This window comes from Pyxicephalus adspersus, chromosome 1 (assembly GCF_032062135.1).
Source record: "Pyxicephalus adspersus chromosome 1, UCB_Pads_2.0, whole genome shotgun sequence".
NCBI lineage: Eukaryota > Metazoa > Chordata > Amphibia > Anura > Pyxicephalidae > Pyxicephalus > Pyxicephalus adspersus.
Genome location: NC_092858.1, coordinates 141,090,823 through 141,116,057, shown reverse-complemented (window position 1 = coordinate 141,116,057; position 25,235 = coordinate 141,090,823). Strand labels below are relative to the sequence as shown.

At 37.7% G+C, this 25,235-nt stretch overlaps 1 protein-coding gene across 1 annotated transcript; it reads left to right on the top strand.

Annotated features, from left to right (window-relative positions):
- Positions 1 to 1,866: 1,866 nt before the first annotated feature.
- Positions 1,867 to 17,800, top strand: SERPINF2 (serpin family F member 2). The gene is made up of 8 exons (XM_072429268.1): positions 1,867 to 1,997; positions 2,103 to 2,160; positions 9,305 to 9,740; positions 11,484 to 11,627; positions 12,938 to 13,141; positions 13,999 to 14,141; positions 15,041 to 15,245; positions 17,097 to 17,800. Exons 2-8 carry the CDS (start codon positions 2,107 to 2,109, stop codon positions 17,420 to 17,422), a joined length of 1,512 nt encoding a protein of 503 aa, XP_072285369.1. The 5' UTR covers positions 1,867 to 1,997; positions 2,103 to 2,106; the 3' UTR covers positions 17,423 to 17,800.
- The last annotated feature ends 7,435 nt before the right edge of the window (positions 17,801 to 25,235 follow it).

Here is a 25,235-nt window from a genome sequence, read left to right as displayed (position 1 = left end):
TGCGTTACAGCATGCCCTAACACATGTTAAGGATAGAAAATTTTCTATTTTGGTCTTGCTGTGAACCTGAAAATAAATTTAGTGCTTTAAAAAAATGCCCATTAGCGCTTTGTGTTAAAAACAAAACGGGAACGGGTGCATTTAGAACACATGAAGTCGGACCAAGGCAATTCACACTAACGTGGGCACCTAGCATTTCTGGGTGGCTCATGGTGGCTGGCACCTCCTAAAGAACCAGCATACTGGTGATACTGAATCACTTAATACCACCCTCATTCATTCCCAATGGTCTGCAATGTGTGGAATGTTACATGTACCATCTCACCAGAAGTGGTAACAAGGGCATGAGGAAATGGTAACTGCACCCCAGCCTGCACTTAGTCTTAATGTTACAGAAGTACAGGTAGTCCCCAGGTTACATACGGGATAGGATTGTAGGTTTGTTCTTAAGTTGATTAGGTTTGTTCTTAAATTGATTAGGTTTGTTCTTAAATTGATTTGCATTGATTTCCCCCCCCCCATCAAGCCTCTGTCCTGCACACAAGTGAGCAGGGAGTATCTAGGAGTCGTCCGTATGTCGGATGTCCTTAAAGAGGAACTAATCTAAAAAGTGCGTAAAAAAAAAAAAAAACACATCTTCAATCCTGAAAGGCAATTTGATCCATCCGGGGGTGTCTTGTATCTAGTCCTGCATCTTCTCCTCTTCTTCCCGGTTCTTCATCCTAGGTCACCTGACCCAGGCACAAGATGTTAAACAAGCAACAGAATTTTTACCTTACATAAAAGGGTTGTCTACCCTTTTATGTAAAGTGAAATTTCTAAGTTTAAGTATGCTTTAACTCGGGGACTACCTGTAGTGTGATTCCAGCCTAATTCTCCCTGATGTGTTGGTTTCCAATGTAATTTTTGTACAGATTCGAATAAACATCTAGAGCAGAGGTCGGCAAACTCTGGCCTCTGGGCCAGATACGGCCCAGCTGGTTGTTTGTTCTGGCCTAACGCCCCCTGGCCACTCCGACCTAATCCTGGCCGGCAACCTGCACTGGAGCCGGAACAAACTACCGAAGACGCTGGAGCTCCGGAGGCACATGCGGCTCTTGAGCCTCCGTGTTGTGGCTTCCTTCCCTATTTACCGTGGCCGGCGTTAACACTTCTGCCGCTGAGGTAAATAGGGAACATTCCCTGTCCTCTGGAGGAGAGTGATTTCCCTTCAGGGGCGTTCTTGGTGGGTGCAGAGCCATTAGGGTGGAACTCGTCAGAGAGTCCGGCCTAGTGTGCTCCTGTCTACCCCCGAAATGTCCTAGTAGCCAAAAACGTTTGCTGACCTCTGATCTAGAGCCTGTTCAGCTCTCCCCTGACTTCTCTATCAATCTGCTGTTTCCCTAATTGAGAGAAATGGTCACTGTCATATATCGAATATATTTCCCTCGCTCTCCACAGAGCGAACATTGCTGTCTGTACAGCGCTCATTCGTTGCAATGGTTGCCTATAAAGCAACTATAATTGAGTGTCCATGCGCAGGGTTAGCAAAGGACTTTTCATGAAGTAATGGTGCAGAAAATAATTTCATGTTTTACTTTGTTACCCTAATGCCAGGTCTTTGCCAGGTGTACCTGCTGCAATGGTCAGTGACAATGTCACACCTTGGCCAGGCATTGGCATTTCCAGTCAGTGATGTATTTTGATAAATGCTTGATCTTTTTCCAAGCATTACAGTTAGTGACAATGTTGCTTTATACTGAATGCATTGGGCTCCTGTTATTTTCAGTCAGGTCACTGCAGGTGATATAATGAGGTGTTATAATGAGGTGTTATAAGCTGTGCCCAGGTAACCCCCTCTAGGTGCTGGGTGTGTGGTGACAGGATTCAGCTCAGGTTGTAGATGTGCTAACAGGGAACTCGGCGGGTGACGTCACAGGGGCGGGGTCAGTGTTGGAACCCAGCGAAGCGTATACTTATCTGCTCCCTGCAGTCAGTGCGGGACATCAGAGGGACAGGTGGGTGACATGAGGAGCGGGCTATGGAGGCCGCACATTCCCCTCACACTGCATGCATTTTCTGCCCATGTCTCATATCCTAATTCGTGTTTTTCCTTTTTACAGAATAATGGGGAAGGTGCTGTACTGGTTTATCCTGGCAGGAGTTTGCTGTGCATTGGCTGTAAGTTTGTTTGACACTTTTAAGATGTATGACAAAGTATTGTGTAAAGGGATGTTTTGTAATGACCAACTCCTAACCTTAAGCAAGAAATGTACCTCTTAAAGAAAGATTTTGTAATAGATTATATAAGTAATTTTGTTTTTACTATCTGAGGACATTTCATTTCACCTTCCTGTCATGGGGACACAACAGGAAATGAGAAGAAATATCCCCAAAGTGGTGAATATTACCAGACATCCATTGGAAGTTCTGGTGACAACTTAAATTGTTGATTCTATGACAGTGGTCACCAAGACCAGCAGGGACACAGCAATGAAAACCTGACAGGTGTCCTTACCGTCTCCCCACATCCAAAACCTAAAGGGCACAGAATGTAAATTCCTGCCACATAACGCGCCTTTTCCTAAAAAAAAAAAAATTGGGGCTTGTGAGTTTTGGAATGATGTTTGTAGTAGTTGAGCTCCATTGATAATTCTGCGATGGTCACTATTCTCATTTTCATAACCCAAGCCCACAGAAAGTTAAGGCATGCTGGGAGATGTAGTTCTTATGCTTATAGTTCTTGGAAAATAAAAAAAGAATCACGCCTCTGGGCTAGCAGATCTTCAAGCCAAAAAATGATGCGTAGTATTATGGGTAATGGGGAATCACTGATTGATGTGACATTCCATCACAGACAATTTAATATTCTGTTAGAGATTTTCCTTTCTGTTATTGTGCATTAATTCAGGAAAGAGGAAATATAAACCCAAACCCATATCATATGGTTTGCCCTGATTGCTGGACAATATTTTTTTTTTATTTTAAAAATTTGTATTATTGTTTTTTGTTATTATAGTTATTCAGTGCCTAGTACTACATTATATACAAATAGAATGTAATATATAATATATATATATATTTATAATTTATATATATATATATATATATATATATATATAATACATGGGGTACACTGTTTTCCCTGTATTTTAATTAGCGAGTGCGTGGTGGTTACAGAAATCAGTGCAGTCCAATAATGGTGCTGATGGATTTGGTTAATGATAATCTGAGTGCAAAGTTTGGTGCTCTCTCCATGTATTGACATTGCATTACAAACTTTAGCTCGGGGGTGATGATAGCGGTGCGACCATTCCTGCTGTTGTCCAATAGGATTTCACATGAATGCAAATATTTGTATGTTTCCCAGAGAATTCACTGAAACGCCAGAGACTAAAGGGCACTGATACCAAACCACAGAATCATCAGAATCCACACATAAAGTATTAATGCAGTGTATTTAACTCCAATGTGCTGATTTTTGTAGCTTTAAAAAACAAAGAGCTGGTATGTCCTGAGGTCTTGGTGATCACAATAATTGTATTCTGCACCCTCTCCAAACTCAATAAGCTTGATTTATTGTTATATGTAAATCATATCCTTACCCTGTAATGGTGTACATATAAGTAAATTGTTTGTGTTTTTTTATTCATGTTTTTACCCAAGATTCACAAATATTTATTATTGAATTTTTTTGAAATATTCAAAAAATAAATATTTAGGGAGTTTACTTATAAAGCAGCAAATCTGACATTCACGGAAACATTCCCTGTTAGAGCATCTTCCAGGACTATGTGTTTCAATGGCAGTATTGGATTTTCCACAAGAGCATGTTTCAGTGAATATCAGATTCACAGCTTTATAAGAAGACCCCTATGTGTGTTTTGCTATGGAGTTTATTCACTAGTGTACAAATTTGCACTCACCTAGTGGTGGCATTAATAAATGAATGGCTTGATTTTCTCGGTTTTTGGTCCAACCGATTGTTGTCTGGGTTTTACATGAGCACCCCATGGAAGAACAAAACTGTAATAAGTTTGTGCTGAAGTGGAACTATAGTGAAAATGTGCGGGTAGGCAGGATTTTCAGAAGGGACAGGTGATTTCTGCAATAAAACATACTAAGGCTAAGTACACACATCAGATGATTCTAGTCCGAGAAATGCCTCAGGGCTGATTTTGGATGAGAATCTGGCATGTGTACTGCGCTCGTTGTCCGTCATCCAAAGAAACGTCAATGCGGATCCACGGACAAAGGAGTGCAGCAAGGTGCCGCTCCGTCATTCTCCCCCTTCCCTCTCCATAGAGCAGAGCGGCGCTGTATGTACAACACTTGTTCATGTATCATGCAGTCTTTTGTTATAGGAAAGGATCGTGAAAGATCCTTTCCAACGACAATTATTGCACATGTGTACGCAGCCTTACCAACTGCCTGAGCTGCGGATGCAATGCTGGGATATGAGCAGTGTTGTCATCCTACGATTTGAAATGTGTTAAGACAACATTTGGACTCTCCCCTGTTCTCCGTAATAAAGAAGGAGGTGTCCTATAGTCCATTGAGAGAGCTGTGAACAATAGTAACTGATAAGAGTGCTGCACAGGATTTCTGGCAGAATTCAGTGTTTTTGCACCTTATTAAACAGAGCTAACAAAACACACTTCTTTTTATATTTAACTGACCAAATAAAAGCAAATAATGAAAAGTTGGTGTTTACATATATTTCAAGCAAATTTTGCCTCATACCACAATATACCTAGTTCAAGGTGTTACATGTCATGGGGATTAAACAATGTTGTGTACCAGGAAGAAGAAAAAAACATTGGTAATCAAATGTCAGAATTCTTGTCTTTCTTCATGGCTTCTGTGCCAGTTTACCTTGGCTCACAATGTAATCTAGAGGACGGGTGACTCCCTAAATATTAACAAAGACTGTAGATTTATGATATGCATGATTTACTTAGACATTGTGAAAGGGCAATTCTGTGCACTTACCCATATTAAGCAGGTTGCAGCTTTAAAGAGTTTATTGTAGTCGGATCAGTTACTGACCTTTTGCAAACTGCTGTTTGGCTTATTAAAGAACCTGATCTATATTGAAAAACATGATGGAGAGGTAGATGGAAGAACAGCTAATGTGCAAATTGGAACTGTTTTTCATCAGATATCTTTACAAAATCAACAAGAACTTTTTAAAATGCCTGCAACCCTGACAAAAATAGAATGGCATGTTATCTAACAAACCATGTGAGGCGAACGTCTTCACCTATGGGTGCCCACCCTTCTTTGCTTTCTTTATTTTCCTAACTTTCCTTACATTCTTATGTTGTCATGCGCCCACCCGAGTCTTGGCAGTAGTAATTTTATGCTATACTTTTGGGTTATACTAGGTCAATTCTATACTTTTTAGAGTTGAGATTTCACAAAAGCTGGAGATTTTTGCCTGGTATTGGCAGGTTTTTCCCATATATGGGAGTATGAGTATCCACCAGTCATACCTGGAACCTGCAGATCAAGGTGTAGAACAACTGGTATTATTGCCATTCTAATCCTCTTATATGGATTATATGATATTAAGGGAGATCTGCTTTACAGTGTGAGAAGGATAGGACTATATATGGAATAGACTACAAATATCCTACGGCCACACTATTGCAATCTATCTCTATACAGGTAGTCCCCAAGTTAAGGACATACGAACAACTCCTAGATATGAACAGGGCTTTCCTGCTTGCTTGTGTGCAGGACAGAGGCTTGTTGGGGGGAGGGGGCGGTTTGCATGACTTGCAGAAGAATCTTTTGCTGTTCTGAAACTTTTGTAACCCTTTATTGACCAAGACAAACTCAATTGTTTCTTTTTGCATATCAAAGCACAGCCTGGTTTAGAACCTAATACATCTTCACTCAATAAAGTTTGTTTTTTTGCTTTGTTTCTGATTAACTCACAGTGAGGATTTTATACAGTAACTGACACCATAATAATATGTTGAGACAAACATCTGTCCTAATTGCATTTATTAAAATAATGTACCTGTTCCAACTTACATACAAATTCAACTTAAGACCAAACCTACAGTCCCTAACTATATGCAATATATTCATAGATGCTGGGTAGGGAATGTTTTTTTAATCTTTTAGTTATGTTTCTGTCCTTCTGTTTTTTTTTTTCATGCCTATATCATATAAACAGCAGTGTTCTCCCCAGAAATTTTTTTCAGCCGGGTGGTAGGAAGCTGTAGCCGGGTGGTAAAAAAGGGTGTGTGGCAAAACACAGCAAATTTAGTGCTCCCAGTTGTTTATGCCATGGGTAATCAGTAACCTCCTATTTTTTCAGTGTTCTACCTTCTCCCAATTATTTGTTACAACTTAGCCAGTGACCCCCTCTCATCACTGCCCATATTCTATATAAAAACACTGTCTGTGACGTTTATCCGCAGTGTGTAATGTTATCGGCAGCGCAGTGTGATAGCTATGTGAGTGTAAAAGCTGCTTGTCATATTCTGCAGCCTAACAACTCACTGTGTTCAAACCTTCAGATCTCCTAAACCGTTGGTTGTATTAACTTGAAATTTTTAAGGTACACGTGGAGGCATAGAAAACTGAAACTGTAGGTGCAAGTGGGGGACACTTGTGGCGTAACCTTTCTAAAATGTAATTACTATGGCATTATGAGAACATAAATCTCTACCTAGAAAAATGTGCTGCCTGCTCTGTTACATATATCTGTCTGCATCTCTACCTCAAACCCCAATTTCTCCAGAATTAAGAGGTGCAGGGAAACACAAATATAGGTGGAAGTGGGAGACACGAGGGGCGATCATCTTTCATCACCATGGCATCATTACAACATTAAAAAAAAAAACTGTCCATCAAAATGCACTTCCTTGTTACACATGACTGTAACCTTCCTGTACCCCAACCTCAATAACATTTAGTGGGCAGAGTTCATTTTCTAATGATGCCATAGTGATGAAGTTTTAGGGGATGTTAGTCACAGATGTTCCCCACTTGTACCAATATTTTTGGTTACTTACACCTCCCCATTCCCCAATTGAAGTTCAGAATGTTGGATAAGTGGTCAGGAATGTGTAACGGGGCAGGGAGGCCCATTTTAATGGGCAGAGTGTTTTATGTTCTAATGATGCTGTAGTAATGAGATTGTAAGGAGAGAATGTGCCCAACACTTGCACCTATATTTTCAGTTTTGTACCCCCACTCCCAGAGAAATTGGTGTACAAAGAAGAGAAGCAGACGGTAGTTTCATAGGTATAGATTTGTGACAGGTAGGTATATTTTTAGGGGCCCCATCCCAATCCTCCTTGCTATGTTAGTGGCTCCGGGGTCCCCAATTTGCACTTTCAATTTAGGACTCCTAGTTGCACTTTCCTCAGAAACAGCAACCCCAAAGTTTAATTTTCATAACTTTTTACATTTGTGAACCCCATATCTTGAAATTCTTTAAAGCTGGGGGGCTGAAATTGTAATAACTAGTATCTATGAGGGTCCCTTGTACACTCTGAAAATGACAGGTCATTGTGACATACATATTAGGAGATATGGAGGTTTGTACACAAAGCTGTGAGGATGCAGAATTCACACACAGAGCTAGCAGTGGATACATTTCACAGGCAGAAATCTGAGCTTGTGCTATGGGATGGGGGCGGGGCTGCCTGTGTCTCCTTCACATGAAGGCTGCACAGGAGGACACAGAGCACAGAGCAGCCTCACTGAGATCCGAGGATGAGAGCTGCCGAGAGCTGGGCGGGGTATTCAAATCAGCCGGGCGGAGCAACCGGCTAAAAACCTCTGGGGAGAACTATGAACAGTTTGCTTAAAATTGTTGGATTAAGATGTTTGCCATTCTGCCTTTCCTCAAAAGTAAGCTTAATAGAAGTCTATATTAACTAAATTTATATTAGCTGTAAATCAATATAAGGCAACCCAAAAATGAGGTCCAGGGAGCCTTTTAGGAGGGTGCTCCTTTGCTACCATTGGCAGGTGTTGTGAAATCTAGTTGACAGTCAATTTATTTTATTGTGAGTTGGGGGACTTAAACCTTAGTCGTTTGTAATTGTTCAAGTTGAAATTAGTTTGCTTTCCAACACACTTAAGGTAGGATGTTGACATCCAAACCTTTGATTATGTCAGTCTACAACTCAGAAATTGGGAGGAATCAGAGAAAACAAAAGTCATGATTGCACTATTTAATATTCCCACTAAAAAAGGGAAACTCCATGTCTTCAGATCACCCTAAAGTGGTTTGTAGAAATGGATATATTTGTGATTACCCAATGATGTTACAAAAGTTGTTAGATAACTGTCCAGACATGGGGATGGGATAGCCTTCGCTACCCAAATTTACTGTATAAGCTTTACCCCAGCAGCAAGTGGGTAAAAGCAAAAGAACTTTTATTGTTATCATTTAACTAGCAGACTGGCAACATCTAGTGGTGGTTTGGAAATACGGGATGGGGCAGCTCTGGACTGAAGGTGGCTATTCTCCAAATTTAAAATTGAAAATTGCTTTAATTGGCAGCATTAACTGCTGTAATGTAAAGGGTTTTGCAAATACAAAGTTCTATTTAAACTTGAAAAAAAATCATGGTGAATTGGAGTATCTACTATTTTATATTCAGCTGGTGTACAGGTTCTGCAGCCCCACTGGTATTAATAATCCTTAATGCAAAACTAAATCCAAACATTAATAAATTGTGACCAAGCAGCTCATTTATTGTCTCTTCTGCAATAAAAAAAACCTTACTTGGCTCGAAATTCTTTCATTGCACCAATTTGGCCTCGCTCCAGTGCGGGTGTTGTTATCGTCACATCCTCACCCAACCTTTTTCCAGAAGTCACATCTTAAGGCATCTTGCTTGGCCGGGCCGGTATGACATAACTCTCAAGGCGGTATGCACTGTGTATTCAGACATCCTGCACTGAGCTTACAGATGAAGACAGCAGTCGGACATGTAAGTATGTGAATGAAGGAATAAATGAACGCCTGCATAGGAGTTACATCATCATGACCTGGCCAGTCAAAATGGCTGAAGATCATATTTAGAAAGAGAAGAAAGAAAAAGATGGAGTGGGGGCAGATGAGTACATTGGGTTAAGTTTATACCATACCATGCTAGATACTACTAGCTAGTATCATTTAATATCATACCTGTGCTTGTTCCAGTTCAGCAGTGGTGTTGTTGGTGCATCATATTGAATTATCATTGTGACCAAAATAAATTTGGTGGGACATATCTTGGTGAAACAATATTGTAACAGCAATGTACTCTATAGGTGAAATCCACTGACATGTTTTATTTTTTCTATACAGGAAGTGGATCAGGAAGAATTTAATGCAGTTGAAAACAGAACAGAACTTTTTAGTACAACTCCATTAGCAACAGAATCCACACCCCCAAATATTGTAGACTCTACCTCAGACACTTGGTCAGATCTCCATCCTTGGGCAACAACAGAATTTACAACTACGGATTTTACACCAACGATTTCAGATGCTGAACTGACCACTTTAGTGGCTACTAAAAATGAAGAATCTACTGAAACTGAAGATGACACAGATGAGAAAACATCATCTGCAGAAAACATATGTAATGGAGACTTGACTCAAGCAGAGATGAGAAAATTTGCTGATGCCATGATGGCATTTAGCAAGGATCTCCTAAAACAGATTGACTCGGAATCCCAAAGCCCCAATGTGGTTGTGTCACCTTTAAGCATTGCTCTGGGGCTGTTACAATTGACTTTAGGTAATAGACATGCACATACTTAGTGTATTTCAAATCCTTTATTATATACAAACTTAAAACCACATTTAAATTGTATGTAAACGCCAAAAATATTTCACAATATGTTTTACATCACATCTAACTACATTTTGCTTGGGCAAATAATTTTTTTGTAAAATATTTACCTGGAGATCATGTTGTAGGCTGACAATATTAAGTTGCTGTTTAAAAATTAGCATTGGCGTTATCATCCCATCATGGGGTTTTCCTTTATTTAGCTGTTGGGTTGCCTTTTATGTCTGTGCATGGTTTCTGAAGACCAGATGTGCATTCCAACAGCCAACTTATAGAACTTCATAACACTGCTTTAAGTTGCAAGGCTATCAGGCTGCAATACTAAATTATCTCAATGGCAAGAACGCCAGGTAAATAATCTTGGCTAAAATCATGAAAAATATATTAAGGCTTTTACATACACAATAGAAAGTATCTCTCTTAAATAGGTATGCAAAGATGGATTAAATATATGATGATCATAAGCATAGGATTGGTATTTTAAAGGTGTGGGTGGATGCTTTATTAGCGTCTGCAGACGTGGGCTTTGGTTTATGCCAGAACTGCTTTTCTTCCTCTATAAATTACAAGAATTCAGAAAGAACCCTGAAGCCTTTTAATCTGATATAATAACAGGTGGAATGGACCTGACATCATGTTGAAATTTCTGATCAACACAAGCCCTAATGATGTGAAAAATGGCAAGATCAAATATTTTCTAGGCATACTACAGCATATTTTTATTGCCTGTTGATCTTTCTTGTTGATCCAATATTGTTCCATTTACTGTAATAGAGTGTCAAACCTGATCATTCTCACCTTGTGGACATTTACTGAACATGTAGTTTTAAATAGACTTTAATCAAAAAGACACATTTTTTTTTATTTTGAGGAAGGGGGTTGGGAGCAAAATAAATAAAAGCTGATCATTGTAAGCTTCCCTACCACTGGGACAAAAAACAACAAATCTACTGGCAGGATCAGCAAGTAATTAAAATGTTGCCAGTGGACTAACAAAAACTTTCTTTGGTGACTAAATGCACCATAAATGTAAGACATTTGTAAAGTGATTTAAAAAATAATTTATTGCATTTTCCAAGCAGTCCTTAGGTTTGGTGGCTGCATTAATTTTGTTTTCACCTAGTAGTACAACGTGTGACACAATTTCTGTCCTTTGGTGATTACATTCATCACTCCATTCTACAGAAGAAGCAATGGATGTCACTATGCTAGTATCCCATGATACTACAAAGAGATCTTCCTGTCTTCATCTCCATTATCTGGTGTTTAGGTGAATTAAGTCGTTTGTGAATTCAGTTCAGAAGAAGAACTCCATTTCTGTTCTGTTCAGGATGTAAGCCCAAAAAATAGAAGATAACACAGCCATCACATCTAAGGACAAGTAGGATGCAATATATGATAATATAAGAAAAGACTTCTGGCCAAAAAATAGTAGTTAGGGACTGAAAGTTTAAAACTGGCTGCAGTGGAAAAATTCAGACAAGTCTTATTAGACGCATAATGAGAACTGGTCATAATTGGGTTTACAAGGGAATCTGAATATCTTAAAGTTTAGGTTGTGCAGGCTTTCCCAAGAACATTGCACATATGCCCTCTTAATCACTATTGCTAATACGGGTTTGCTATAAATGTTAGGGTCAGAAGTCACCAGAATGACATTTGGTGCTTCAATCTCTTTTTCCTGTTTAGGTGCGGAGAAGGAAACCGAAAAAAAGCTATTGGAGACACTCCATGTAGAATCCTTGCCATGCCTTCATGAAAAGCTGCAGAAAGTCACAAAGCGACTGATGCAGACTGCTCTAAGTTTTGCTGCACGCATGTATGTCCAGAAAGGTAAGTTCAGCTCACACTGTAGTCACTGTGATGGATTTTTCATGCGTTCTAAATGTAAATCTGTTATGAGAGAAATGTGGGGGCTGCCAGTATTGCTCCCCTTCTGAAAATTGAAAAAAAAAAACACTTGCTTGACTGTTTTGCTGACCCAACTTTTTTGTTTGTATCAAAAACTTATAATATAGAGATATTGAAAGTGTGAGGAAAATAAGAATATGTATCTGCAAGCTCATTAGGGTCATGGAATTGGAGTATTACTGCAACTGGGTAAGTGTTACAGCCAGGCAATTAGAATTTTTAGAGGAAAGGATAGCATTAGCAGCTTTCATGTTTCTCAGTCATTGTTAACTATTAAATAATTCCGAAAGGTAGGGGTTAAACGATAAGTGCATTTGCAGTTTTATTGCTTTTTACATTATTTTTCCTGCAGCAGGACTTTTCAAATTTTAACTATATAGTTACTCTAAACAACCTCTCTTACTTTATTCTTCGACCTAGATTTGTCACTTTATTAGATCATCTAGCATTTACTTTTATGACTGTTGTGATCTTTTGATAATTGGACACTAGGTGGCAGAATGAGTCTGTTTTCATATAGACTGAAACCAGCAATGCATAGGGATTCCAATGTCTGTGCGCGATTTGACAGCTGAATCGATCTGCAAGAAATGTTATAAATACAAGCATATGATTTTTTGAATTTGAAAGGTTCAAGCAAAGGTGCTTATAATTTACCCTAATTAAAATGATTGTTGAAAATGTTCTTCCTGCATATGAGTTGATAGAGGTGTATTCAAAGGATGCAAGAGCAGAATGATTAACTCAACAGTCTGCTGATGCTTTCTGACCACGTTACCCACTTTGCTATGCCGTCAAGGCTTTGTAAATTTTAGGAATGGCTGAACAGGAATATAAATCTTTTGGAGACTAGCTATATATGTAAGAAAATATTTATGTAGTTAGTGGTGTGCTTTGAGATCAGATTTTACTTCTGTTCCAGGTTAAAATAAAGAACACAAATTGTTTTACAAAATGTAATTAGGTTATTTAGATATCATCCCCAATATTGCTTTTAAGAGAAATAGTCCATGTCACCCATATCAGTATGCATCCCTGTACCCATCCACTTAGCCTGTGCTGTACCAGGTTAAAATGAAGAACACAAATTATTTTACAAAATGCTATTAAATAATTTAAATATCATCCCCAACATTGCTTTTAAGAGAATCAGTGTGATCGTGTGGCTCATCCACTTAGCCTGTGTTGTATGCAGTATATGTGATGACTTTTGTGGTTGCACTGCTCTGCAGGTTTCAAAATTAAAGAAACTTTCCTTGAGAAGTCGGAAAAATTCTATGGATCAAAGCCGACGAACTTGGGCCCAAACATGAAGGAAAATGTGGAATCCATTAACAAGTGGGTTAGTGATGCAACACATGGAAAGATCAAAAACTTTCTCACGAGTGTCCCAGCAAACGTTGCACTTATACTTCTGAATGCTATACATTTTAAAGGTAAAAAACAACCTCCATTGTTTCCTGTTTTATTTATACAGTAGTATTTGTTACTCCTCATGCCCCATAGTATAAGTTTATTATACCTTGGCTCTGCAGGCAGTCAGTCAATGGATAGACTGGGATGGTTGGAAATGTGCAGGAAGTAAAAGGAGACCCAGCACTGAGACCTTCATGCAGCTGAGACCTGTTCTTGTATCTATTTGTTGAACTCCAGAAAACAAAAATTTGACATTTAAGAAGAAATACCTAGTTTTAGAGTTTTTATTACTAGTGTTTGATCATTATAATTCTTCCATATAATAAATGAAAGAATCACGTTTTTAGAAGTCAACCGCACCTATTCAATGATTGTCAATAAGACTATACAGATGCATTCGACCTGTGGTTGCTTGCATATCACCTGCTTTAAGCAAGTTTTTTTATTTCCATATAAGGGGGGGGTATGAGAAGTCAATGAGGTTTTGAGCATGCACACATGCAAAGTAGATCAGAATGAATATGCTCATCAGCAGTGTGCTTTTTTTTGTTTTGTTTGCTGTATTGTCCTATTAGTCAGGCTGGGCGTGTGTTCTTTTTTGTTTTCAAGTTATGTTGCTACCACAGTGGGAAAGCCTATGCTTTTATTAACTCATTCTCCTGTAAATGAGGACAATTGGGTTAAACAAATGTCTAGAAAAAAGATAATGGAACAATTAGGCAAGGTAGGAAACACTAAATTTTGGCTTTAAGGGTTATCAGGACTATTCTTTTGTGAACTAAGTGAACTAATTTGAGGAACCGAAGTTTCAAAAAACTTTTTATCTGATTTAAATAAGCATTTCTAGATTTTGTTAAGTCTCATTTTCTGTATGCAGGTGTCTGGAAAAGTAAGTTTGACCCCAGGAAGACTTCTGAAGATACATTTAGCGTAAATGATAAGGAAAGTGTGCTGGTGGATATGATGAATGCAAATAAGTATCCTTTAAGTTACTATGTTCTTGACAAGTTGGATAGCCAGGTAAGTGTGTGTGTGTGTGTGTGTGTGTGTGCGCGTGCGCGTGCTTGTGTGTCATTTACTACAATATATTGGCCATTATGGAAAGGTATCAGAAATGAACACAAACTGTTTAGAAGCCTAGACAGACTAAACTTGATTTATTCATCCTGATAATAGTTATTTTTTAGGTCATGGCATCAGTGCCTTTAAGGCTGAGACTTCAGCCGTCCAGTTGTTAAATGAAAAGAAAAGCAGACTGTAAATATAAAATGTACAGTCATTGGGTACATTTACATGTGCATGGATTGACATTCACATTGGGTGGCCTGCAGTGCACCAACGCATAACATTCTTTGCTGCAGTGGTGTAATTGGACCCATAAACCAAAGCCCACCAATGCACGTAATAAGCAAAGCAAAAATTACTTTTAGGAAGAAATTAAAAATAAAAAATAAAATAGGCTGGAAGGATAAAAATGAATAAAATACTGAAGCTTTTTTGTGTAAGTGAAAGGTGCTGTTGTCTGTTTAAGGAAATCTGTGCTGAATACCAGTTGTCTGGCTGCCATGTTGATCTGTGGCCCTGCTCTATTCAGAAGCAGATACCTGAAATAAGTATGTGGTTCAAAGGTGACATTCCTGTCTGAAAGCGTGTTTCTGGGTAGTCACACCAGAGCCAGTCAAATGTTCCTAAAGGGAGGTCAAGTTTCCTCCAGTTGTCAAATTTTAAGTTTATGCTGTCATCCATAGCATGGCCTTACTGAGTAAATCATCGTGACTTCTCTGTGCACATAATACACAATGTGCCTGGTACTGATGAGATAATAAGAAAATGCGGGGAAAAAAGATGTACAATTTTATTTAATATGTTGTTGTAAATAGAATTGATGGATAATTTGTGACTATATTTTATTCTACAAGGTGGCCAGGATGCCTTTTAAAGGAAACATGAGTTTTGTCATAGTGATGCCTCATCAGATGTCATGGAATGTCTCAAATATAATGGATAAGCTGAATAAGAGTGAGCTTTATAGTCGTTTCCACAAGGAGAAACCAACTACAATAAAAATTCCTAAGCTAAATCTAGACTTTAAACTTGAACTTTCTCAGACCCTGATTAATCTCGGTAAGTATAATGTGGATAAACAGGAGATATGCTCCCAAATGGTGTTGTAAAGTATTTGAGGAAAAGGATGTTCTGTTTCTTATACTGTGTATATACATCCCTGCTTTTTACTCAAGTGGGTTTCACAAAGTCTTTTTGAGTTGGATGGAAGATTGAACAAGTAAAGGTAAGATGTTTTAAAGCAGGGGTTCCCAACCCCCGGCTGACAGGTGGGCCACACCTCTGGCTGGTGCACCCCCAGCAGGGTCAGGAGAAGGACCCTGTTTGGGGGTCGCTCCGGCCAGAGCCGCAGACCAAGTCTCCGGTACGCATTGCAGGCTCAGGGCAGAGGGTGGGTTTTGTCTCGATACAATCTGCCCACTCTCCTATGGCAGGCTCAGACCTGGGATGGGAGAGTGGGTGAGTTCTGAGTGACACTCAGTTACCCGTGCATATGCGGTCCGGAGTCCGTGTATTTAGTGGTCTGTGAGCTCCAAAAGGTTGGGGACCACTGTTTTAAAGGGCCAAAACTTAAGGCTGGACTATAAAAGACACATTATAAAGGATTTCTGTTTTCATTATTACATCATGAAATTAATATGTATATTTGAAATACAAGTACCTAAAGCTATCAGCCCCATTTGCCCCAGTGCAAGGTTCATGTTGATAAGAGGAGAAAGCAAAATGGCAAGTGAGCTCATCTGTGTGCTGCTTTTCTTTTCACTCGCCAGTCAAAGTATTGTAGTGGGGAGGTCCTGACAGTGAAAGTAGATCCCCTGCTAGATTGAATGGATAGAAATACATATATTTTAGCAAGTAAAACAGATTCAGTATATCCGTTCTACCTGCGTACTTAGCTGTTTGTCTGGAACCTGATCTGACATCCAGAAAACAAAGATTGTATTTGTATTCAATGATAGGAAACCCACTCAACAAGGACAAAGATCCCAAATAAACTTTTTTTTTCCATAGTAGAGTGGGAGGATTTGAACCACTGTAAGGATTTGATGTTGACACATTGAAGTAAATTGGAATATTTCTAAAAAAAAAAAGATTGCATTGCTTTTTGCGACCTCCATAAGGAAGATTTACCCTCTTTTCTTGTCCAGATGATACATGTTCACCAAATCAGGAAGTGATAGTATATGTCCACAGATACACAGGTAGCTTGTCAACTTAATTATAAATAAGTTTGTGTCTTTAGTACAGTCTTAACACAAAAGATTTAGGATGTTAAAAAGAATAAAAAATATATTGCAAAACTAAGGCACATTGCATGTGTTAAGCTTTTACTGGCAATGTAGCCGAGTCTTTAAAATACAAACTGTAGAAATATAAAGAAAAGACCACAAATAAGCCTGAAGAAACCAAAATAAACACCAAAAATCACCCTTACAACTACATAACCACTTGTACTGGACCAACAGTCCTCTTCTAAGTGTAGCGATATTGGAACTGAAATAGGTGTTCTGCATGTTCAAATTGATACTGGACCGACTTCCTAGATAATTTCTGAGGATACCGTCAAACAAATTATTTGCTTCCAAATGCTATGCTTCAACAGACATCTTGCTGCTGGCATTAAAGGTACTAATGACAAGTTGTTAATTTATTTAATCACTTGGGATGTAGTTTCCAGAGATATAATCAGAATAATGTAAATTAATGTTGCTTTTCTGTCCTTTTTTGCATACACAAATGCTATAATTACCATCAGGGTAACACCGTGCTCTTGTGCATGATTATTCAGTGTGTGTTTTAAATGTATTCCCACATATATATACCTGCAGTCTTTTTATAAAGTACATTTACAAGTACAAGTAAAGATGTTCAAGAATCCTGTTTTAACACTTTTACTTCTTAAATTTGTAGGACTTGGCCAGCTGTTTAGCAACCCAGACTTGGGAGGCATCTCAGAAGATAATTTATTTGTGTCCAGTGTAGAGCATCAGTCTACAATGGATTTAAATGAGGAAGGTGTGGAGGCTACTGGGGCCACAGCAGTTGTGACTTCTCGCTCCCTTTCAACATTTAGTGTGAACCGGCCATTCTTTTTCCTTCTTATTGATGACAACACTGGGCTTGTCCTGTTCTGCGGATATGTTAGAGACCCCAAACCTAGCTCTCCAAAAAAGAAGAAAGACCTTAGTCACACCCCTGAAAGCAAGTTGTTCACAAAGGGTTTTATACCAAAATAGAATGTTTTAGTTCTTGGAGGGAAATCCATAATCCCATATAGGGGTGTTTGACATGGTCACTGGTGGATTCTACATTTTGAACATTTGGAAGGTGTGAATTGGTCTGTAATGACAACCAGTGTTTTGTTTTTGTTCTTTTGTTTGTTTTTATTTTTTAAATTTTTATTTTGTAAGAATAACAAAGGAGCTCCAGTTCTATCTCAAAATATAGAACTGTGACAATCCTTTTCTGTGGTGTTACCATTTGTTTTTGTTCTGTATAAATGGTTGTTTTTACATGGATGTTACATACAACATTACTCAGAGAATACAGATATTTATCAGTTTGTGTTTCCTGCTTATCTCCATTTTTTCCTTATTAAATTTTCATGAACATTCTAGTGGGCCTGTTTATTCTAGAGCTAAAAAAAGCTAAGATATGCTTCTGGTGCTTTCAAACCATGTAATTGAAAGCCTTAATTATTTAAGTGAAGAAGGGTGAAACATGTTCTGTTTCTGTTGGTGACCCCACTTGGCAGATGTTTCCTCTTTCCTGTTCTATGTAACACCTAGATGATGGACATCAGTCAGGGCATGAAGACGGTAATCACAATTTTATCAAAAGTTCTAACTTTATTCCTAATCAAGCCTATCCAAAACAAGATAAAGTGATTGGGCTGGAGTTAGGCTTTAGTTTTGTGACATACAGAGGGGTCTCCTGGAGGATAGATATTCGGCAATGACAGATCTTGTTAAGTTTCCTATTTTTTCTGTGTACATGAGTTTACATGTTACTTCATTGTTTATACTGACTCATTCCTTGTTCAAATGAAATTACTTTCACATTTTACATGTGTATCCCGTCACCGTAATCCTACTTAAGAGCACAGTTGATTTTTCATCAGTATAATAGACAATACAATGTGTTTTTTGGTTTATATAATGCAAAGTGCAATGATATTTAGACAAAAACAGCATTTGGATTTTAGTGTAGTTTTTAGGAAAGCTGATCTAATTGGTTGTGTTTTACATTGTTTTACTTTACTGTTCACTGACTTTGTAGCTAATAGAAATCATCGGGTTGACCTCCAATCCACATTGGCTCATTTCTGCCCATCTCAATCCTTTTACCAAAAATTAAATTGTTAGTTCTCAAAATGAAACACTTTGCCTGGCAATCCCACGGGCAGATCTGACACTAAAATTGCAATCAATATGGTTTCACTGCAGTCAGTTCATTATAATAGGACAGAACCATTTCACAGCTGTTGCTGCAGTTTGATGAATTTTGTTAGACCATTATCCTTTTAGAAATGTTCTGTTCAATAAAATTTTACAGGCGATGGTTAAGTTAATCTTGTTCTAATTTTTTTTTTTAATTCATCTAAAAAAAAAAAAAAAATTCTAATGGCCCCTAAAGGAAAATAATCTATAAATTCTGATCGGTTAAGTCAACAATGATGCTGAGGGAGTAAAAGGGCAAAACACACTACTTAAAAGTTCATCATTTATTATGTTAATGGTTATTTTACAAAGTAATCATTAAAATCGAAATGCCAAGAGGGGTTATAGTAGATGGAAAAATAAATGATCCTGCTCTTAATAAACTAACTTCATAAACTTACAGGAAGCAATTGATGTTAATTTATGCACTAAATGTAATTATCACAAGTATAATTATGATTTTAATGGGAGCAAGCTACCTGATTGCTTGAGATAAAATAAAATGCATTTAATGGAACTTGCGCATGGATTACTCATAAAACCAGTTCCTTCACTAGGTGAAAAAAAGAATATGTAAACCTGAGGAATAAATGTGGTTTGTAGATATTGCTCACCATCACCACCATTCTCCTTGTTACTGAGAATTCCTTTGTTACTCCCCCTAAGAGCCTTCTGGGTATTTTTCATGTTTTAGAAGTCTTTTGCTGGGAGCTGTTTAGGTATCAACAAGCAGTAACAAAAGCAAATCCCTTTTTTGCTCGTGAGAGGTTTAGAACCTATGTCAGATTTACGTCTGTGTCCATTTTAGGAAGATTTACTCTCCATTTTTTTCTTATCAATGTCCCTAGGAATTTAGGTAAGGGTAAGTCCAAAAAGTTCTGTACATTAAACAGACTTAAAAAAAACAAAAAAAAAACAAAAAAAAAACTGTGTCTCAGTGCATGTGCTGTTTGCAAGATAGTCTAGTAGTCACAGGTAGCCTACAGGATGGGCCCTCCATTACTCCAATTTCCCTGAATTTTTTGTTTTCTTTTCTCCATGGAACTGACATAGGGAGAAGAGAAGGACCAAATTACATTATCTGTTTTTAATGGTAAATACATTTTCCTTTTTTTTGCTAGATTTGTAGTAGAATGCTACATGCTTGAAAAGGCAATTAGGTGAAGACAATATAAGGGATAAATACAGTAATACCGGTAGATGTGTTTGGGTGGGGAAGACAGTTCAGATGTTCGTATGTATTTTGTAGGGTGGAGTGGTGAAAAAATTCCTCAGTTCCAATAATTAAAGAAGAAATTACCATTACCACTTCTAGAGACAGTCATTGCCCATCCCAGCGGGAGATCTGGAGGCACATCTAAAACCTAGAAAAGTGAGTATATCTTGTTTTTTTGTGCCTTTTCATTTTAGTAAATTGCACTTAAAAAATTAGTTACTGCAAACACGGAGGTCATTTAAAAATGGTGACAATGTATCTGTTATTAGTGCTATCATTAATACATTATAGGCAAGATATGTCAGCTACCTATTCTCCTATTCTGGCTGGTAACTGGTTTAAGAAATGTTTTAAGGTCTAAAAGTCTAGTGTCTCACCAGCGCAACATATGTTACCATTGCTTGAAATGGTAAGAAAACCTGTCACCGTACCTTCTTAGAACAGGCAGCATTATTCTTTCTCTGACCCCAAACCCCCCCCCCCACACACACACACACCACACACACACACACCATCATATTCTCTATAGCAATGACTCTCATCTGGAATAAAGTATCCTCTTAAGTGCATGTGCTGGTACCTGATGATGGTCAGAATGCAGCCTCTAAAAACTCTCTAGATGGATCAATATGGCATTCGGTGCAGTATGTGAGGTCATGCACAAAAGTCAATTTAAATGCTTCATAATGCACTGCAGGACAGTAATTAGAATCAGTAAAAAAAAAAAAAAGCTGAAACAAAAAACACATACATTGACCAAATATCTAGTAAACCATCTAGAATGTGATGGTCTACCAGAATCTGTCATCTAGCTGGAATGTTTTCTTGGCTGTGCTCTCCTCGAAGGGTAATCTAAGTTCATCTGACTTGGGGATCTTCAAGCTTATCTAAATGCAAATTCAAAAGCGTAATTTATTAAAATTTACTAATCCATAGATTCAGTGGCAGCATTAGCAAATTTTTCAAGCAGAAACATACTTAAAAAGTACAGAAATACCTGTATAGTGTGCAAGAAATGCAGTGTTATGTCACTTTCTGCGAATTTAAAAAGGAAGCATAAAGAACTTTATATTTTGTTTGTAAACTTCAAAATCAGTCATCAATATATAAATATATATATATATAGTTTGGGGGTTTGTGTATGTTTTACTAAGGATAAAGAAAATATAAGGGCAGTGGGAAAACAATGGCCAATGCTCAATGACCTGTGCTACTAGGATGTCACGACCCTGCCTGAGGGTGGTTTTTGTCTTACTGCTCCTCACAATTGTCAATGAAAAAGGCTTATATGGAGGAGAGGACACCCTAGAGGAGAAAGTCTTGCCCAGGCTCTGTTTTACTTTACTCACAATAGTCACCTATATATTGTGCCGATACACTTGATTAGCACCCTACAACATGCACCATTCACTTAAGCTGTAGAATTGCTTATTCGTGCTCCAGCACTGGCTGAACATCTAAAGCTTTGAAATCCTCTTTAAATGAAACCACTCATGAGAAAAGTGTGGCGGTGGCCATTGCATGTCTTCATAAAAGAGTTGGCTTGTTGTTATCCAGACCCTTTAGCCCTAATATGTTCACTGAAATTAAATAAATATGCAAGTCAAAACAATCTGGGTGGTAAGTCATTATATATGTACTTTGTTCTGTGACTCAAAGTTTTATAACAAGAAGGTCACCATGACCTTTGAGTGGTTGTGGTAGGTCAACAATGGCATCCTCCATATTTCTTTCCTTATGGAAGGTTTGGCATACTTGTTTTCCATTTATCCACCATACCAGGTGCTTCATGGGGCCTTCAGGAGTCAGGTTATAAGGGTAAGCGCATACTATACTTTGAACTTTGAAAGTTTTACACTATTTCCCAATAGGATTCCTAGAAGCACATGTTACACTGACCTCTTATGCCTAAATAATGATATACAGAGCCCTTTCTTCAATGGCCCTTGGTGGTGGTAATAGGATTTCCAAAACCCTTTGCTAAGTACTAGTAGAAATTCCAAGAATATAATATGTTGCAGTTTACCAGTTCTTACACACAAAATATATGGTAACACACAGTAAATGTTAGGCCCTGTTATAAACACAGCATTAAGCACACATAATTTACTCTTGTGTGTTATCTGTTGTTCAGCAAATTAAAGGATGCATTTTATATTCTCTGCCTGAGCTCTTTATAATTGTAAATGTTTCACATGAGGCTAATAAGTGACCAGAGGAGAGGCAATCTGATCTTTACTCATTTGGTTGTAGTTAGCCCTTTCACTTACTTTCATGCTGTGTTTTCATTATAGAGTTCTGCTCAGCTCTGCTGCCAAATGGATTTCTGTCCACTTCTATTTCACGATCTGTGATATTTCCTCTCCTGGGATGTTAGTCTGTGTGTAAACTGTTTCCATACAAGCTTGTCCACTCTCAGCATGTTTGACCCATTCTATAATCACTGTCCTCAGGCTCTGGAGTGTCTGACACGCTCATTTATAATGTAATTAACAGACATTTGTCTGATATAAATCTAGAGAAGAGTTAGGGACTTTTCTGAATAGATGATTTCTCAGCTTCTCTGAAATGCAACTTTTAATATAGTCAACTGATATAGAATTTTCAGTTAATAGCAAATACACATAGATGGATTTTTTTGCTTCACATCTGATGAAACAATCAGATTTTACCGCTTTTGCTTGTAAAGCCATCCTGGCCAATCTCAAATGAAAGCACATTTCCTGATTATGTGCTGTAATGTTACTATTATGTGTTTGTATTGCAGTAAGGGATAAAGCCAGCCAGAATGGAGCTTGCTTTATTTACTATATGGCTGGGGAATGTACTGTATATATTATTATGTTGTCTGGGTTTTCTTGTTTTATTCTTATGTCTTATTGTTTACATTTAATTAACAAGGATGGACACTAACCATTATGTCTGCCTTACATTAAAAAACTGGTTTTGTTAGTTCCGGGACTGTTGTATACATGAAGCAGCTGTTTTATGGGCACTGATAACATTTTGAGTGACATGTGTCCTGTTCTACCCTCTTGGTTCACACAGCTCCACTCCAAGGGTGAGTGTCAAAGGGGAGGGTATAAATCTGGTGGAAACTTGTCAAGGGGTTGGGGGAATTAAGTGACTGGGACAGGTGTCTTTCCTGCCTGATTACTATTTCCCTTACAAGAGAAAAAAGGACAGATTGTACAACTGACAACGGCTGTTTCAAACACATTTGTCAGTACAAAACAGTACTAAAGGGTTCAGCAACTGGAGTATGAAGACTAAAGTAAAGAGTGGTACAGAGCACATGAGAGCACAGCATCAGAAAAACACAACCAATGTGGATCAGAAAGCCCATTCAGGTTTACTGTAATCCTTTACAATCACAATTCAAAGAAGACCAAACAAGGTCACTAACATGTATGGGAAACAAATGTGGGTTAAAGCCAGTCAAAAAGAGCTCAATTGCAGGGTAGATGTACATGTGAACTAAATCTGAAACATCCCAGAAGCATCTCAAACCAATGTCAATAGCAAGCTCATCAATGGTCCAAAGTATGTTGACACTGGCCAATCACTATTCAATCTCAAATAAAATTAAATTTTCAAGTAATATGTGGACAAACCAAACAATTTATTCAATATATATGAAATCAGACAGGCCTTTACACTGTCTAGCTGAGGATCAATTTAAAGGACATTATACCATCAGAAAGTAAAATCTTTATTATAAAACTGATGTCAGTCACACAATGTATCTCAAAGCTGAAGTAAACTATGTGTATGCTACATTAGTACACATGAAGATGATGACTAGGACTAACAAATCTATATTACGGAAACTGTTGTTTGCATAGAGCTCTTCTACGCTTTGGACTTGAATATTCTCAATTAATAATTGCTACAAGCACCAAGATCTACACACTAAAACTGTCACTCTACACTGTTTTAAGTTTAGTTCTAGGGGTAAAGATCCAGTACACTGTTCCTCTAGGTGAGCTATATAAACAGCCTTGAATCTTCTTGACACCTAACATGTTGATGATTGTGTGCCACTGGTATGTTGGCGATGCAGAAATATGAGCCTGTTCATGTATTTCAATTGAGGATATTAAAGAAATTCTTTATGATTTTTAATGTCATATATATGTTTTCATAGATATTTGTTTTATTGTGTTGTTTTACTACTATGTTTTTTTTTTAAGCTAAAGTTTCAGCTAGAGATTTTTGCAATGTGCCAACCACACTTACAAAAGGTATTTACATCTTGCAAAACCGCCTCTAGTGTTTATCTAAACCATCTGGAAAATCCATTGAATTATACTTTGTAACCTGCAATTTATGTTCCAAAACTTGTAATTTTCTTGAATACAGATGCAGTATATCATTTTTATACTAAGCAGCATACCGCTTTGGTTGTTATGTTTAACCCAGGATCAAGCTCTTTCTGCAGATTTTAAAGAAAGTTTATAGGTTATTAATACAAGGTTAGGAAGAACTTAAATTAGGAGTTTGAATTTGGATCATTGTGACAAATGACCCTAGGAAAATACATTGTGTTGAAATTAAAAAGGGCAAAATGCCTACACACACATAAGATACTCCAGGATCATCATATAAAGGTCTTTTGTGGGCCAGAGAAAATAACAACCGATAAGATACCACATCCCAATTAGAATCTAAACTCCAACAATAATTGCACAAACGGGGGCATTTCAATGCATCACCTTAAACGGTATTTATGTATAATTTAGTATATTTAGTAAAATTACCTTCTTTGTTTAGACATAAGTAACTATTGGCTTAGAGGCTATTTTCTTTATGGCATTGTAAAAAGTCCTTTAGACTTAGGAACGTTCTTTGGTAAGTATATGCAAAATCTTTGACCATAGTTATAAAATATACTCTTTATAATCCCAACTTGTCAAAGTATATATTACCTCACTTATATATCTATATTCTAATATCCCAAATTTGAACATCAAATGAAGTTGATTCTCTTCATTTGATAATTTAGATCCTAATATTTATTAAGCTTGTGCTTTTTTGTGTGGTTTGGATACTCGCTCTACCTCTCTTTTCCTTCCCATGTGCACACATTTCCTTCTGGACAGTGGCCCTGATTTATTAAAGTTCTCCAAGAGTGGAGAGAATACACTTTCATCAGTGAAGCCGGGTAATCCAGCAAACCTGGAATGGTTATATTTGTTAGAATATGTTTTAAATCCTGGACCAGATCTATTCCAGGTTTGCTGGATCACCCAGCTTCACTGATGAATGTGTATTCTCTCCACCCTTGGAGAACTTTAATAAATCAGAGCCAGTGTCTCTAATGGTTTGAGAAGTGAAAAAAGTTTATATTGTCTGATTTTTGGACATGATACTTGGATATTGTAAGTTGGTAAA